Source organism: Lacerta agilis, chromosome 8 (genome assembly GCF_009819535.1).
Source record: "Lacerta agilis isolate rLacAgi1 chromosome 8, rLacAgi1.pri, whole genome shotgun sequence".
Taxonomy (NCBI): Eukaryota; Metazoa; Chordata; class Lepidosauria; order Squamata; family Lacertidae; genus Lacerta; species Lacerta agilis.
The window spans coordinates 20,023,364-20,040,519 of record NC_046319.1 but is presented as its reverse complement, the minus strand read 5'-3'; the positions used below and the strand labels follow the sequence as shown (position 1 = coordinate 20,040,519).

Genomic DNA, 17,156 nt, shown 5'->3' with positions numbered 1-17,156 from the left:
AGAAACACACATTTCAGTCTGCCTTCCTGATTCTTCATTGGTTCCTAGCATCCAAACATCAACAAAAACCACTGCCACCCCCCTTGGGAACCCTCATGCAAAGTTTGGTGACAATATCTCAGGAGGTGGTATGAACCCATGCCAAAAAATGGGTGAAGTCACACCCAAAGTGTTTCAGTCTGCTGTCTTGATTCAAAATGGCACCTGGAGTTCAAACATCAATGCACACCTCATCTTAGAAACCTTCGTCCCAAGGTTGGCAATGGTATCTCGAGAGGTGGCCAAACATATCCCAGAAAACAGGAAAAGTCATGCCAAAGTGATGTTTCGATCTGCCACCTTGATTCGAAATGGTGCACAGCATCCAAGCATTAATGTAGACGGCTGTCCCCACTTCTGAGCAAACTACATTTCCTTTGTTGTTTTGAAAATAGATTATATTAAATAATAATTTTTTAAATAAATGTTAATAAAAAAAATTTAAACCTACATTTCCCTGGATTCTTGTGGAGAGAATCTGTGTTGTTTTAAATGATATAATACTGCTTTAAATGTTTCGCACAGCTGGGACCTAGGTAATGAGTGATGTTTTAATTTATCCTGGGATTTGGGGGCAGATGCGAATTTGGTGTGACCTGGGTATGGCCTAGAGAGAGTCCCAAGGCCCATACAGAGAGGCCTGGAGAAGTGGGGGGCTGTGTCTTGGGTCTGAGATTGCCCATCCCTGGAATAGATCCAGTAAGCCAGAAGTCTCCTTGCATCTGTTTTAGGGTCCACGATCAGCTCAAGCCTGCCTGGGGCCTCCCCTTTGCCCTGCGTGAACAGGGTGGCCCTGCTGTGTGGATAACTTGCACATCACCCAAAAGGAGGAAAGGGATTTGCCAGGAAAGGGAGGGCACAGATTTGCATATACAGGCTAATTTATATGAATAGACGATAGAGCAGGGCCAAATGAAGAGGCACCAAGGCCTGAAAACATTATGGTGCACCCCCCCCCCAAATGGAATTCAAGATATCAACAATACTAAACCGTGAAATGAAATTTTAAAATAAATAAAGCATGGATTTATTGCAACACAAGACAGGATCTGATTGATCTGCGTCAGTAGGATCGCTAACTATCGCCTGCTGTCATGAGAGCTGCCTCCATTAAGGCAGACCCGAACTGGGAGCCTGTCCTGCAGGATCTCTTAGAACATCGCTTGAAAACTGCCACTCTGCAGGACGGAACGAGGAACTCTGGCCCACAATCGGAAGCCCCCTGGAATCGCGGAAGCAGAACCTTCGAGATAATTTGAACTGAAACGGACCTTCTCTGTTCCTGGACGCTGGGCCTGGTGCCTGCCGCCTGCAGATCCCAGAGAGAAAACAATACCTGCCTGCAGACCCACAGACATGCCGCCAACACCGTCTTCCTAATCCTGCCCGCAGCCAGCAAGATGCGAGCTAACCACAAAGGAGGGGTTTAACTGAAAATGCCAGTGAGCCTCCTGGCTTCCCTCCTCTGCCTCATCACCACACAGGTCCTAAGCAAGATCCATGGTAAGACCCTTAGGTGAAGGGTGGGGGACGAATGAAACCCGGAACCCCTACTGTGACCACCTTTGTAAACATTTATTTATTTTTTAAAAAAAAGTTCTTAAATTTCATAGAATCAAAGAATTGCAGAGTTGGAAGGATCACTTAACCCAATCCCCTGCAATGCCGGAAGCACAACTAACATTTCTCACCTGCCCATAAGGTCACAGGATTGCATTATTGCAATGTCAAAGTAAGATAGATAGATAATACTTTATTCGGCTATAAGCCCACAAGGTAAAACAAATCAATAAATAAAACAGCATTTTACATTCTAAGAATGTCAAAGTAAAATATTAAAATCTGTTAAACGCAATGCATGATCAAGGGTGGGTCCCAAAAGTGTGTATTTCAGGTGTTCAGTTTCAAATCAGACTTCAAATCAGCTAGCGCAGGAATGCTCAGCTTTTGTATTAGTTGCCTCTCTTCATTTAGGAATAATTTGTGCCCGTTAGAACAGGGAGATGAACATTTTCAGGGCTGAGGGCTATATTCCCTTTTGGATATTCATCCCCCTCTCTCTCCTCTGCACCCATCCATTCATTCTGTCTCTCACACACAAACTCACGGGTACTGAGGCCTTTCACCCCGAGGGCCACATTCCCTTCTGGGTCCGCAGCTTTCAATGAACTTTACTCTGAACTGGGGAAGTCCCAGTATGTCCCACCTCAGGAAGTGGTGATTTAACATTTATTTGTGCCCTTTCTGACTACTGAAGCCATGCATCTCCATTTTAAGGGTGGTGGCAGTGATCAACATATTTGCATCTCTTCCCGGCCTCTCTCCAGATCCATATAAACTGGAATGTGTCACCAGGAGGATTCTCTGTCACCCGAAGGCCATTTGCCAACTTGACAAGCTGACATCTGATTACTATTGCCGGTGTCTGCCAGGCTACAAGGGGGATGGAATAAACAGTTGCCAAGGTAAGTTAATACCTGTGCGCATCTGCCTCTTTTGGGGGGTGGCAGAGACCCGCAGTGGCTAGAATTCAGTCTTCTATACCACGTTAAAAACATTCCCTCGTGCACACAGGTAGCCCAAGGAACCCTAAAAATGCTTTTAGTGCAGTGTCTGTGTGATGGGGATGGGTGAATCTTGTCAATTTTTGTTTCTCCGAGTTTCTCATTTTCCCAGTCCTAAATTTGGTTCTCCACATTTCCACATCTCATTGCATTCTTTTTTAAGTCCTCATGAAAATTAATCAGCATTTTAGTGCGGATTTCTCCTAATATACACAAGCTTCTGTGCACTTTTGCCTAATACGCACATTTTTTTACAGAGCAACTTTTCATCATACGGATTTCTGTAAGTCATACTAATGCATTCATTTTATGCACACTTTGCCCCAGCATATGTATTTTTGCACTTGGCTGCGGAACTGCACTGCAAGTTTCAGAAAAATGCAAATTTCAAAGAAAGGTTGTGCTATGGTCCACATATTGTGGGAATTACATGTGAATTAAATGAGATTTAAATACAAATTTCTCTTGTATCCCTAGTGTGTAAACATTTTGGAAATGGAAAGACCTGGATTCAATGTGGGGGGGCAGGTGTGAGAGGGAGGGAGGGAGATTAATGTTGAATTGCTTCATGATATTTCCTGGGATGTGATTCATAAATGAAATAAGTGAATAATAAACTCACCTTTGTAACATTGTGTGGTCTTGGTTGATCACTCCCCCTCCCCCTCCCAGCCTCCATTTACCCGATCTGTAAAATAGGGATATGATTAAACACTTCCTTCACAAAGCTCTTCTGTGGAAGAAAGAGATAAAGACAGAGACTGAAAGATAATTTTGTAGACTGAGAATTTGCTGCCTATATTATTAATAGCAAGCATTGCAGATACTAATATTGCCCAGTCTGAAGCAACTGGAAGCATAAGAACTGGAATAAATCATTGTTCAGACTCAATATTATTCAAATTTTTACTGACAGAACTCTTTTAAAATAAAAAAGATACATCAAATCACATCTCCAAAATATCCATACAATGTATTGTGCTGCCCAGCACAAGCGTAGCATTTTACAAAATATGAAATAATCCAAACAGACCTAAAAGAAAACGTCTCTCTCTCTCCTCTCCTCTCCTCTCCTCTCCTCTCCTCTCCTCTCCTCTCCTCTCCAAACCCTGCATTCCAGCCTCCAGGCTGTTTACTCTCCCTTCAGGAGAGCTTCGTTTACATCCTCACTCCATTGAGTTTGAGAGAAAAGACTCAAAGGCAACTCGATTCAAAATGGAGATTTGCAACCCAATACCTCTCACATAATCTAAGGTCACAACACTCACATGTTAGCTACCAGAGAAACAACGATCTGTTAATCGTTAACTTAGCAAGAGCTCAAAAGTGTTCTCCTTGGCTTTAATATAGCCTGATTGAAAAACATACCTACCTACCTGAACTGACCTCACTCTTTGTCTGCTTGCAGACCCTGGTTTCCGCATCACCATTTCCAACGCATCTGTTTGTGATGGGTTCGGAGAGCAGGTCTGTCTCCTCAAGGCAAGAGAGAGGAAAGTCACCTTCAACATCACGGTCTCCATCTTCGGCAGACGCCGCCGGCACGAAGTGAGGTGGTACAAATTCTACTCCGGCCAAAGCCCACAATTCCACAGGTATGATTGCGTGGAGTGCAAAATACCATCTGGTGTGCGCCTCTTAAGATGCAGCCCCATCTGTAGTCCTTTTCAAGGCAGCTGTTCACCAGAGGTGGATTTCGGGGAACACGACTGGTTTGACCGCAGTGGGCACCGAGCTGAGAGGGTGACTCAGGGGCAGCACAGCAGTGACTTAGAACAGAAGGCAAGAGGCAGGGAGGGGCTGGATTGTGGCATCACTCCAGTTGCCGCTAAAATTTGAAAGCCCAAAGTCCACCACTATGGCATTTGAGATGTCTTTCTAGTTGTGAGCCATTAGAGAAGCTTCCAACAATAACAAGAGGCTTTAAAACAACCAATGAGTCGCTCCCTTCAAAATGAGACATTGAACACAAGGGAGGCACCACATGTACAATGTCACCGACAATGACACCGATTTCAGAAATTACTGCAGCCCCAAAGGCTGTTGGGCAGGACCACCCAAGGTGTAATTCCGCCCCCAAAGCTTATTGCCTGTTCCATGAATATGTGCCAATCTGACCGGAGTGTAAAAACTACTTGTGGGTTGTTTTCATGCAGTTTGCCCATAACAGTGGCTGAGACAGAGGAGGAAGGTTTTGTAGACCAGATCCTATTCCAGCTAAACTCTGTAAATTTCCTTCCCCAAATCCTGTTCCCAGATGCATTTCAAGCCTGAGGAAGGAGCATATAAGGAGTTGAGAAGAGCTGTATAATACGAAAATGATGCATAGATGGTACTTTACACCTAATAAATTATCTAAAATGTATAAGAAGGTTCCTAATAATTGCTGGAAGTGTAAACAGGTAGATGGATATATATAGAGAGAGAGAGATTCCATATGTGGTGGACTTGCAAGAAAGTGAGGGTATTTTGGGAAATGATACATGATGAGATAAAAAAAGATGTTTAAAATGAATATGTCCGAGAAGCCTGAAACATTTCTGTTACGGATTATAGGGGCAGAAATCCCCACCCCACCCCGCCAAAATGCTAAAGTTGTTTATGTATGTAACAACAGCAGCTAGGATTCCAGATGTGCAGAAATGGTACCTTCTCAGCCGTCACTTACCCTTAAGACGTTGCTTTGCAGCTATCGAAGGAGATTAGCACTTGGGAAGAACAGGCCTCTGAGGATGGCTGTGCATGACCGTGGGCAGGCGCTGACGCTACTTTCAATCAAAGAGGATGATTTTTACCCAAATCTTTTCTGGGCAGAAGTGAAACTGAGCACACCACCCACCAAGGCGGCCGTGGTTGAGGCATATGACCTGACAGGCTTCCAGCTGTTAAATCCTTCCAATCTGAGATACTATTTTGCTCTGGATAGCATGCCTATAGGTAAGGCAACTTTTTAATTCTCCCCTAGATCTGTTGCAACTTGACTCAAGACAGCAGATATGCTCAAGGAAGGAAGGAAGGAAGGAAGGAAGGAAGGAAGGTCCATGCTCATCCTATATAAGAATAGTATAATATTAACATCCCCCCACTCCTCATGTCAGTTCTGCCTAAAAATAGCAGCAGACATAAGTTTCAAACCTGGTCATTTCCTCTCCATACAATGAGATGAGAATGAATACACACACACATACACTTTCATATTTCAACATACCAAAGGAGGTCCCCTTCCCATACACACACTGAGTGTCCAGAAACCACAACCTTGTTTCTGACCAGCTTCATTTCACTTCCAAATTAGCACCCAGATTCGCTGTTAGAGGGAACGATTGTCATTTTGACTGAATTTTGCCAAAAGTTGGACAGTTGGGTGAGCGATGAAAACATCAAATTCATGTAACTGCTGCACACGTTATGGAAATTAAAGCAGACTGAGCAGTTCAGCCCTTTTTTGTGTTGGATGTTATTATTTTTAAAATGGTGTTTGAGAGCAGTGTAAACACGAGACAAGTAGCTGTAGGAGCTCAGAATGTAACAGGACAGTGGGTGGAAGGAGATGCTCTTGGTGCAAGTGGGGCACTCTCTCACCAACCAACAACATGCCTTCCTATTTAAAGCTGGTCTAGAGTGTGGCAGTTTCCTCTTCCTTAGTCCTTGCAAAACGAAGCAGGGAGGATGAGAGGGACAAAACTGGAGTTGTTTGGCTTCGCCATTGGTCTGCCATTAGCATCTGTCATAGGCTGTGGAGCCACCTCCTGGATCCATCTCTCTGCCTTCTGCCCTACCAGCTCCTGCAGCAGAGGTGGGGAGCCGGATGTTGTCGGACTTCCAACTCCCATCAGTGCCGCCCGGCATGACCAAATGGTCTGGGATAATGATGGGAGTTGTAGTTGTATGGGGGTTAATTTCAACAAAGGCACTAAATACAGTGTTGCACTAGCCTATTCACTGAGGAGGTGTACCTGCTCCGTAAGCCGGGAGTAGCCAATGTGGTGCCCCTCCAGATGTCGCAAGACTCCAGCTCCCATCAGCCCCAGCTAGCATAGCCGACAGCCAGGGATGGTGATGGGAACTGTAGCCCAACATCGTCTAGAGCAGGGTTCCCCAAATCTGGGTGTCTGGCTGTTTTTGGACTACAATCCCCATCACCCCTGACCACTGGTCCTGCTAGCTAGGGATGATGGAAATTGTAGCCCCAAAACAGCCAGAGACCCAAGTTTGGGGAACCCTGATCTAGAGCTTTGCAGGTTTCCCTCCTCTGCCCCGTAGCCACGAGTCAACTCTCTTGACATGGCAGCTCACGACCCAGTGTATCAAGAGGTCTCTCTGTTTCCTTCTTCTGCTTTTATTTTTAGAGGTCGGAGAGTTCTTGGAAGGGGACAACGTTGCCATCCAGTTGCCGAAATACCTCCAGCTTCCTCCGTCCAGCTTTGTCCGGTGGATCAAGGAGCCCCGCCCCATGACGCTGCTGGACAGCCATGCAGTGGTGTTGGCCAATGGCCTGGATGAGATTGAGATCAGAGGATTAATGTACGCTTGCCATCATCCGGGTGCTTTCAGGCTCAGCCTATAAACAGAAAGGTGTCCTCCAACTTCCCACTTTAGGGGGAGGGCTTATTTATTTCAACGGTGTCTGCCGTGAGAATCTTGCGGGAACTATGAAAAAAACAACACAGTTTAATGTGAAGGGGGGGCGGGATCGCTTCATGGTGTATTGTAATGCTGAATGTTTTAATTTTTGCATCCTAGGCTTTTAAGGAGGCCTCTTTGGTTATCAAGAAGTATATAAATTTATGATAATCTTCATAATAAATTGTATACATCAGGGGTGGGGAAACGTGTGGCTCTTCAGATGTTGTCAAATTCCAGTTCCTATCAGCACCATCCAGGATAGCCAACAGGGAGGATGGGAGTTGTAGTCCAGCGATATCTTCACTGAGAAGGCTGAGACCTTGCAATTCAAAGGTTCTTCACTGGGGAGAACAGGTTCCAGCTGCTCCTGACACAAGAACATAAGAATAGCCTGCTGGATCAGACAAACAGCCCATCTGGCCCAGCATCCTGTTCTCACAGCGGCCAACCAGATGCCTGTGGGAAACTCACAAGCAGGGTCTGACTGTGAGAGCGCTCTTCCCCTCCTGTGGTTTCCAGCAAGTGGGATTCACAAGCATTCACAAGCCTTTGATCATGGAGGCGGTCTTTGTTCTGCACCTGTAAGGACCTGATCTACTAACGCAGTCGCCCCTACATTCTGGGAAGGAAGGGTGTTGTGTATCGTGAGAACATAATAAGAGCCTCCTGGATTAGGTCCAATGGCTCACCTAGTCCAGTATCCCTGTGGACACCCAGACTACCCAATGGGAAGCCCAAACGCAAGACCCGTGCTGCACAGCAGCACTCTCCCCTCCTATTCCTTCTTGCAACTGGTGTTCAGAAACAACCTGCCTTTGTCAGGGGAGGTGGTGAATAGCCATCATGGCTAGCAGTCTCCGATACCCTCCATGAATTTCTCTTTTGTTGTTGCTGTTTAGTCGTGTCCGACTCTTCGTGACCCCATGGACCAGAGCATGCCAGGCATTCCTGTCTTCCACTGCCCCCCACAGTTTGGTCAGACTCATGTTGGTAGCTTCGAGAACACTGTCCAACCATCTTGTCCTCTATCGTCCCCTTCTCCTTGTGCCCTCAATCTTTCCCAACATCAGGGTCTTTTCCAGGGACTCTTCTCTTCTCATGAGGTGGCCAAAGTATTGGAGCCTCAGTTCAGGATCTGTCCTTCCCATGAGCACTCAGGGCTGATTTCCTTAAGAATGGATAGGTTTGATCTTCTTGCAGTCCATGGGACTCTCCAGAGTCTCCTCCAGCACCATAATTCAAAAGTATCAATTCTTCGGCAATCAGCCTTCTTTATGGTCCAGCTCTCACTCCCATACATCACTACTGGGAAAACCATAGCTTTAACTATATGGACCTTTGTCGGCAAGGTGATGTCTTTGCTTTTTAAGATGCTGTCTAGGTTTGTCATTGCTTTTCTCCCAAGAAACAGGCACCTTTTAATTTCGTGACTGCTGTCACCATCTGCAGTGATCATGGTGACAGCAGTCACGAAATTAAAAGACTAATTAAAAGAAATTAAAAGAATTTCTCTAATCCTTTAAAGTTGGTGGCCATCACTGTCTCACCTGTGGGATCAAGATTCACAGTTCATGCACTGCATGGAGAAGCACTTTTTAAAAATCTGTCCCAAATCTTCCAGCATTCAACTTCACTGGATGTCCACGAGTTCTAGTCTTACGAGAGGAGGGAGGAAGCAATTCTCCACCTACTGTCTCCGTGCCATACATAATTTTTATAAAATTTTAACTAAATTAGAGTGTGCACATGTCAGAGAGAGAATGTGTGTACAGGAAAGTGTGTGTGTGCATGAGGGTGTCTAGAACTGAGCGTTTCTAGTTTTTTTGCTCTTTGGGTTTCAAGATTTCATGAAACATATCTCACCATTGTTATCCCTTTCCTCATCTCTTAGGGACGCTGACTTTGGCTATTTCCGAGCACTTGTCTACGATTTTAGCCCTGATGTCCCTGGAAGGGTGTTAAACGTTCAGAGACTCTTCTTAATAAATAGGGGTATGGAATCTCAACCTCCCTCCCACTTTTTTAAAAATCCTGTTGTGGTTAATGGTTGTTAAAGCGATACTCAACAATCCTTTTCTCAATGGTCACTTTATACCCAACTATTCCAGGTTTTGCTCTGCAGTAGCTTCGGCTACACAAATGGATAACCAATGCGTGGTGCTGGTAATGCCAAGGTGGCAGGTTTGATCCCCGAATGGGACAGCTGCATATTCCTGCATTGCAGGGGGTTGGACTAGATGATCCTCAGGGTCCCTTCCAACTCTACAATTCTATGATTCTAATATTATAGATATTAACTATTCTGCGCCAAAGTATGTTCAGAGCAGCTTACAATAGTGTGGCCAAACAGTACCTGCAACAACAATTTCAGCCAGTTTAAAATACAGCCCAATGTCCTTTCTCAATCCATTCACTTCATCTGCTAGATATTTTGGAAAGTGGTTTGTCTGCCTGCCTGCCTGCCTGCCTGCCTGCCTGTCTATTTGTTTGTTTGTTCTCTATACGTTTGGACAGCTCTCGAGGTATTGTCACCAGACTTTGCACGAGGGTTCTTGAGGTGGGCTAGCAGACTTCGTTACTGTTTGAATTCCAGGCACCATTTTGAATCAAGATGGCGGGCCAAAATATGACATTGGACTGGCTTCACCCAATTTTTTGTGTGATGAGTCCAAACTCACAAATTGTAGCCGTTTTTTTTAAAAAGAAAAACACCTGTCTTTTTTATTTCTAAAAATATCTGGGCAACACTCCCTGCTAATAAAATATAAAACAGAAGCATAAGAAAAACAAGATGAAGCAATGACACAGTGGAAATGTGATCATTGAAACATTTTGGAATATACAGCCTCTATATTCTTAAATACTGTGTCAGTAAGGCTCTTTTTAATTTGAAGCCCTGTTGTGGTATTTTGTGTCTGTGTTCAAGTTTCTGCTATTTGCGTGTTTCCTGTCAGATATCAGCAAAACCTGCATTGGAAGCCGGGATGAAGGAAACTGCAAATGCAATCCAGGATTTGAGGGAAATGGTATACACTGTGTTGGTAAATAATTGTGAGCTTTGCTTCTTGTAGTCTTTATTTTAGCATAGTGCATAATGATCAGAATGCTGCTATAAACAACCATTTATTTTCCACATATAGCGTTGATGCATGAATTATTGTGACATGCACACAAACAGAGCCATTTTGTGTGATGCCACACACCCCACAGCATCCATTTTGTGTGTGTGGCCCCACAACACTACCTTAAAATTCCTATTGTGTCTGTAGGCTGCTAAAGGTTGGCAAAACCTGTGTTAGAATACTCACAGCTCAGTGGTAGCGCACATGCCCTGCATGCAGAAGGTCACAGGTTCCATCCCTGGCATCTCCAGGCAAGGCTGGGACGGAACCTTGCTGGAAACCCTGCAGTGCTGCTGCCAGTCAGTGTAGACAATATTGATTGGAAGGCAGCTTCTTAAATCCCTGTTTAAATCACCCCTGTATTCAGAACCATGAGGACTGGGACCTTGCTTTATTTTTAAGGGAAGGGCCATCATACAGCTCCATTTAAAAGGATGCAGATGGGAGAAGGGCTGGAGAGCTACTGCCAGTTAGCGTAGACAATGCTGGGCCTGATGGGCAAATCTCTCTGTGTGCACACATGTATGTAGAGCATGCTCCTATATAGTCTTGTTTTCTTCTTTACTGCAAAGACATAGACGAGTGCAAGGAGGAGATGCCCATGCATTGCCTGGCTGAAGCAACCTGCATCAACACATACGGATCGTATTTTTGTCGCTGTCCGAAAGGCTTGGAAGGAGACGGCGTGCTCAGCTGCATAGGTAGAGGAAACGTCAGCATCTCTGGTTATGAAGAATAGCTGGGCTGGGCTGGGCTGGGCTGGGCTGGGCTGGGCTGGGCTGGGCTGGGCTGGGCTGGGCTGGGGAAACTGTGACCCCTCTGGGTATTGCTGCAGAGTCCATCACCACCAATGTCATTCACCCCAAGGTCCTAGCTCAATTTAAAATACAACATTAAAAACAGCTTTGTTTGTTTGTTTTAAAAATAATCACAATAATAACAAGGTGGTTCCCAGGGATATACAACTTTAGTGCCCAAGGCTAAGGTAAAGAGGTGCAGCTTTACCTGTGGAGAGGGAGTTCGACTACCTGGGGGCTGCTGTAGAGAAGGCCCTGTGATGTTTTTAATCGGTAAAACACCAAAACCATGTGTAGCACATTGACATGGAGCCCGGCAGCCTTCCGTTGCGTTCTCCTGTGGCTCCCGTGCTTCAACAGAGTATAGCAGAATTCCTCCGTGCAGCGGATCGGTGTGCCTGCGCCCAGAGCTTAGCCAGCAATAAACACAGGCCCTCTCCTGGGCTGCCACCGCCTGCACTTCTGAGAATTACCAAGAGGACCCCTTCTGCCAATCTTAGCACCCAAGGGTACTTGTAGGAAAGAAGGCAGCCTTTGAGATATTTGGGGCCTTAGGGCTTTAAGCGCGAGAGTGAGCGGCTGAAATTGGGCCTGGAACGGAGAAGCATTGTGGCTTTTTCAAAATGGGGGCTATGTGAATCCCAAATGGAGTAACCTGGCCACTGCATTTTGGAGCCATTGAAGTTTAAGCATCGTCTTCAAGGGCAGTCCCATGCAGTGTGGATTGCAGTAATCCAGTCCGGCTAACAAAGCATCCCTGAACCTTGGCTGTGCCGGCTGGAGCTCATGGGCGTTGGGGGGGGGGTCCAACAAATATCTTGGGTGTTACCAGCTCACCACTTACAGGTCCCCCATTTCTGGTCCGTAATGGGTGGCCTGTAGCTCAGGTGTAGTAGACCTGACTTTGCGTGCAGAAGTGGTAGAGGTTCCAGGCTCAATCCCTGGCAACCCCAGCAGACAAGGAGAAAAACGGGTCCAGGACTTGACCTCCCATTGTGCAGCTTCTCTCTCACCCCCCCCCCCCTTTTAGACATAGACGAATGCACCAGGGATTCCCATGCCTGCGACCAGGATGCAACGTGCTTGAACACCCTGGGATCCTACTTCTGCGTTTGCCAAAGCGGATTTATCGGCGACGGTGTTCACTGCGAAGGTAAATGGCACAGAATGCAAAAAAGAGAGAGAAAAGTCCTGCTGAATCAGATGGAATAAATAGGCATTTCACCCACCATCCTGTTTCCAGAGAGGGACAAGCCAGGTGATTTCAGGAAGCCTGCAAGCAAAACGCGAATGAAACAGCCCACCCTTTATCGTTTGCCCCTGTAATGACCATTATTCAGAGATATACTGCCCCTGAACATGGCGGTTTTGTTGAACTAAAGCAGCCGTATTGCAAAATTTTCCTATTAGTGCCAATTTCAAAGGATAGCTCTGATTGGGTTCACATATTTTTAGGGGGGGGAGTCTGAATTTGACTTTGGCTTTAAATGCAGACTGAATTGAATTCCCCCCCCCCTCCATCCCTACACTCTATAACCAATCAGAATGGCTCCAAACTAATATGAGAGAGAATGAAACAACCTCCCGCTGTCCCGCTTTCTCTACACCATTCATATTATAATGACTTTCATGTCCTCCTATAATTATGGGCTTTATCCCTAAACAGAAAAAGCCTTCCTGGGCAGGGAAATGTTCTGTCCCTTGACCATCTTTGTTACCTTTTCCTAGTCGTATGATATCGTTCTGGAAGCAAGTTGATTATCTATGGTAGAAGTGTGTGATGGATGGTTATAAATGAGCAGGAGAGGATAGTTTACTTAGTAATTATACTTCCTCTTAGTCACTTGTTTGAGAATGCAAATATGTATTTCAGCAGAGTTAAAAATCACCATCCATGCACATGTTACCTCTATAAACTATTAGGACAAGGTTGCATAACCTTCTAGAACAATTATGATACCCAAGGATGCTTTAGGCAGACTTGGATTATCTTTTCCCATTTTTTATTTTTTATTTTGGTTTCCCTCTGAACAAAGAAATCACTCTCAGACTGTTTAGTAAACAAGAAAAATACAAGGTTTACTCACATCAAAAGTATTGCCAAGATTCAACAGTTACAGGGATTAAAATAAGGCAGGCAATAATCCTTAAACGTTACAGATATCCATAGTGCAGTTCAAAATTTAGCTTGCTATCTGGAGGAGAGCAAAGAAATGTCCTCCCCCATCGCAGGCAGGGGGGGAAATGAGTGTGTGACCCGACGGAAGAGGTAGGGATTAACCCATTGTCTTTTTCCTGTGGCCAGGTTTGGGGTTATGACATCATAGAGTCCCCCCTGTACTGGTTCTGAAACTCCACAATGCCATTGGCCCTGTTTGTGACTGCCTGCCAATCGTGCATTTGAGATTTGGGCTCCACATCCTCCCACATGTATGCGTGGATGCCTTTTCACCTCTCTCTCCTCCCATTACAGCAAAAAGCAGCTGGTCCCCATGGTCTCCATGGTCCGTCTGTTCCGCCACCTGCGGCCTCCAGAACCAGATGCGCATCCGGCAGTGCACTCACCCGGAGAGTGGCATGCGATGTGTGGGCCCTTCCGCTGATCTCAAGCTCTGTCCTAAGCTGCAACCCTGCCCATGTAAGCTGGCCTTCACTTCTTAAGCTGGGGGTAGGCAAACCTCCCTTGGAAAAGGCACATCTCCGCTGCAAAAGCACGTCCCTTTTATATCTTCATGGGGGCCCGCCAGACAACCTCCAGTTGTGTTCACACAGCTAACAGGGTGGCCATACGCAGTCCAGATTTCAGTGACACTGCTTCATTTCCAGTTAGTGCACATCACATAACCTCCTCCTGCAAAATCTCACAAATTTTTATACCGGAAATGTTCTGGTTTATATTTGTTCCACTATTGCTCTGCTGCAGCCCTTCTGGACAGCAATCGTGTGGAAGCCTTGGGGAAGCATCCCAGAACAATTAATAAAGCAGAATAAATCCACCTCTAATGTGGCACCACTCTTCTTGTGTCAGAAACAGGTTCCAGAGTATGCTTGCAATAAACCACCAGCCTGGAGAGGCCCATGGTTTCTCCCAAAGGTTCCTGGTTTGTTCTTGCAGCTATGGTTGGGTGAATCTGTTAGTTCTGGTTTCTCTCAGTTTCTAGTTTCTCCAGTCTTGAAGTTCAGTTCTCCACTTTCCCAAGCACTTTGCATTTCTTTCTTTCTTCTCTCTCTCTCTTTTTTAAAATCCCCATGAAAATGTGTCATTGTTTCAGTGCAAATATATACACACATTTCCTTTTGCATTGCGATGCATGCATTTGAGTGTATATTGTTTTGTTGGAGAACTGCATCACAAAATTCAGAGGAGTGCAAATTCTGAAGGGCGGTTGTTCTTCATATTGCATATATGCCGTTATTCTGCGTATTGATTTAGAAAGTGTGAGTTAGGCAGTTTCTCATTTAAATGCAAACAAAACCAAAATTCTGCCCTGTACCTATTCTGAGATGTCTCCCCTCTCCCTCCCCTTCTCTCCCTTTGTCAGAGGATGACACATCTCTCTCTGACCTCACAGCACCTCTTATGTCCTTTGTCACTTGACTACTTTTTATTCCCCTCTTCCCTATTGTTTAACTCAAGTCCAGAGGAAGTGGAACCATTCTCTCCCCCCCCCCCAATTCCTATTTCCTTGTGTGTCAAAGTATTTTTAGATTGCGAATCTTAGAGCTGCTAAGCTGCTCTTAGACACACACTCTCTTTTACCCTTTTCGCTAAAAGGTATGGAATAAATCCTGTGAATAAATAAAGCCGGGGTGGAGAAAACCCAGAGAAAATAGCAAAGAGCAGAACTGGGAAGAACCTAGCACTCAAAACGCATGCACTTAGCCGCTGGCTATTGTGCAACACCAGTCATGTCCTCAGAAGAAGAAGGAACTTGCTTGTCCAAAATTGATGTAGAGAATCGGTGAACAATTTTCTCCTTTCCTTCCTTTAGGCAATGGCCATTGGTCAGAGTGGTCACCCTGGTCCGTGTGTTCGGAGACGTGTTCTGGGATCAAGAAAAGGATTCGAATCTGCGACAACCCTGCTCCTTCCGGAGGGGGCCTGCCTTGTGAAGGGGAGAAGGAGGAGCTTGTGATGTGCAATGACAGCCAGTGTCCAGGTACAGCCACCATCTTGCAGAGGGATGGGGCGAGCATGAAGGGGACCTTGCTGGCAGAAGCATAAGGCACCCTTTGGACTTGAATGCTGAATCCTTAGAAACCTTGAGGGAGTTCCCCAGCTGCGAAGCACTTCCTGCCCCAAAGGCGAGGGCAATGGGTTGGACTGGCAGGTGACTCTTACGTCAACACACCAGCAACAGGACAGGGTCCTCTCCTACATCTGAAGGCAGCAGACAAATGTAGAGGGCACAGAGCAGGCTGCGTGGCATGGAGATGCTGTCCCTCTAGCACCTCACCGCCACTCCCTCCTCCGTCCCAGTGTCTGCCGCCTGAGGCTGCCGCTGCCTCTTTCTGCTTAATGCTAGGGCCGGGCCTGCCTGAAAGCATCCGAGAACAGGCTGCTGGACGGGTCTTTGGTCTGATTCAGCAGGGCTCATCTTACATTCTCACATTCCCTTTCCCGAAGACAAGAACATAAGGAGAGCCCTGCTGGATGAGGCCCCACCAGTCCAACATGCTGTTCCCACAGTGGCCAACCCACGAATCACTTGTTCCTTCCACACTTTTCAATGCACTTCCCCATCACTTTCCTAACTGCAAAAGTCTTGTTTATTCAGCATGATGCTTTCACCTGCCTCTCTTTAATTGTACAAACCTAATGTATGCACGTGAATATTTTATACAAAATACTGACCGTCTGGAGACAGTGGAATATCATGAGCTGACCCAGCCAGTGGGAAGCCCAAATTGAACCCTTCACTTTCTCTCTGCCTCAGTTGACGGAATGTGGTCTCCCTGGGCATCCTGGGCTCCCTGCCCTGTCACCTGTGGACTAGGAGTCGTGAGCCGATCTCGACAGTGCAACAACCCGGCCCCACAGCATGGAGGGAATAACTGTAGTGGGCATGGGTACGAGGAAGGCTCTTGTGGATTTCCGGTGAGAGAAGCAGGTTTTTGAAATTGTGGCTACAAAGGACAGGAGAACGTTATCAGACAGGGATGGGGAACCTGTGACTACAACTCCCATCATCCTTGGCCCAAATTCCGGGAGGGGAGTACCCAGATCAGGATCATTGCACCAGTGGAGGGGGATTTAATCATTTTAGCATGTCCCCTCCCAGGACAAATAGCAGTTTTGGAGGAAGGGTTTTAATTTAGATAGCAGCCCAAAGGGAAAGGGCTAAGAGATTTGGCCACTAGCAAACTACTTTCCAAAAGCATTCTGTCCCACAGGGTTGTTGTTGCTGTTTTTAAAAGGCAAGCATGTTCTGTGCTTTCTGTTCTGAAAATTGCAGTGGTGAGGTTTTAGCAATGCACAGGAAATCCAGCATCTCCAACCTGCGGATTGTGCCTGCCCCACCACATTCTTTCAATATGTTGTCAGTCTGGATATTGTGTCTGGATATTGACACACTCTTCTGTCTCATCTCTCTCTCTCTCTCTCTCTCTCTCTCTCTCTCTCTCTCTCTCTCTCTCTCATTTTTATTTATTTATTGCATACAGGAGGCTTTCTGCAAATACCTGCCCAAACCATCTGAATCTATAATAACAGGGAAACTGATTCAATGAGTACCCAAACATTGGCCAATGCGGCGATGGGAAGAATACCAGCAACCCGCCAAGCCAAGGGAAGAATACCAGCAACCAGCTTTTCTCACTTTGTGGGTCAGACTTCATGGTGTTGTAAAGGACAATCCACCCACTGCTTAGTGAGAATTGGGGCCAGTGCAGACAGAACCATTCTCAGGTGCCCAGAAGCTAATGGGGGCGGGGAGGAAAAAAAAAAAAAAGGAATAGCACCAATGGACGACTTTAGCAAAGAATGGTTTGGGAAGAAAACTTTGGAA

The 17,156-nt window shown here is 45.9% G+C and overlaps 1 protein-coding gene across 1 annotated transcript; it reads left to right on the top strand.

Annotated features, from left to right (window-relative positions):
- The first annotated feature begins 1,191 nt into the window (after positions 1-1,191).
- Positions 1,192-16,926, top strand: LOC117050678 (nidogen-like). Its single transcript, XM_033156435.1, has 13 exons — positions 1,192-1,542; positions 2,367-2,504; positions 4,012-4,198; positions 5,293-5,540; positions 6,953-7,127; positions 9,121-9,221; positions 10,184-10,270; positions 10,924-11,052; positions 12,179-12,301; positions 13,622-13,786; positions 15,141-15,308; positions 16,086-16,246; positions 16,813-16,926. The coding sequence occupies exons 1-13, from the start codon at positions 1,476-1,478 to the stop codon at positions 16,876-16,878; spliced, it is 1,815 nt and encodes a 604-aa protein (XP_033012326.1). The 5' UTR covers positions 1,192-1,475; the 3' UTR covers positions 16,879-16,926.
- The last annotated feature ends 230 nt before the right edge of the window (positions 16,927-17,156 follow it).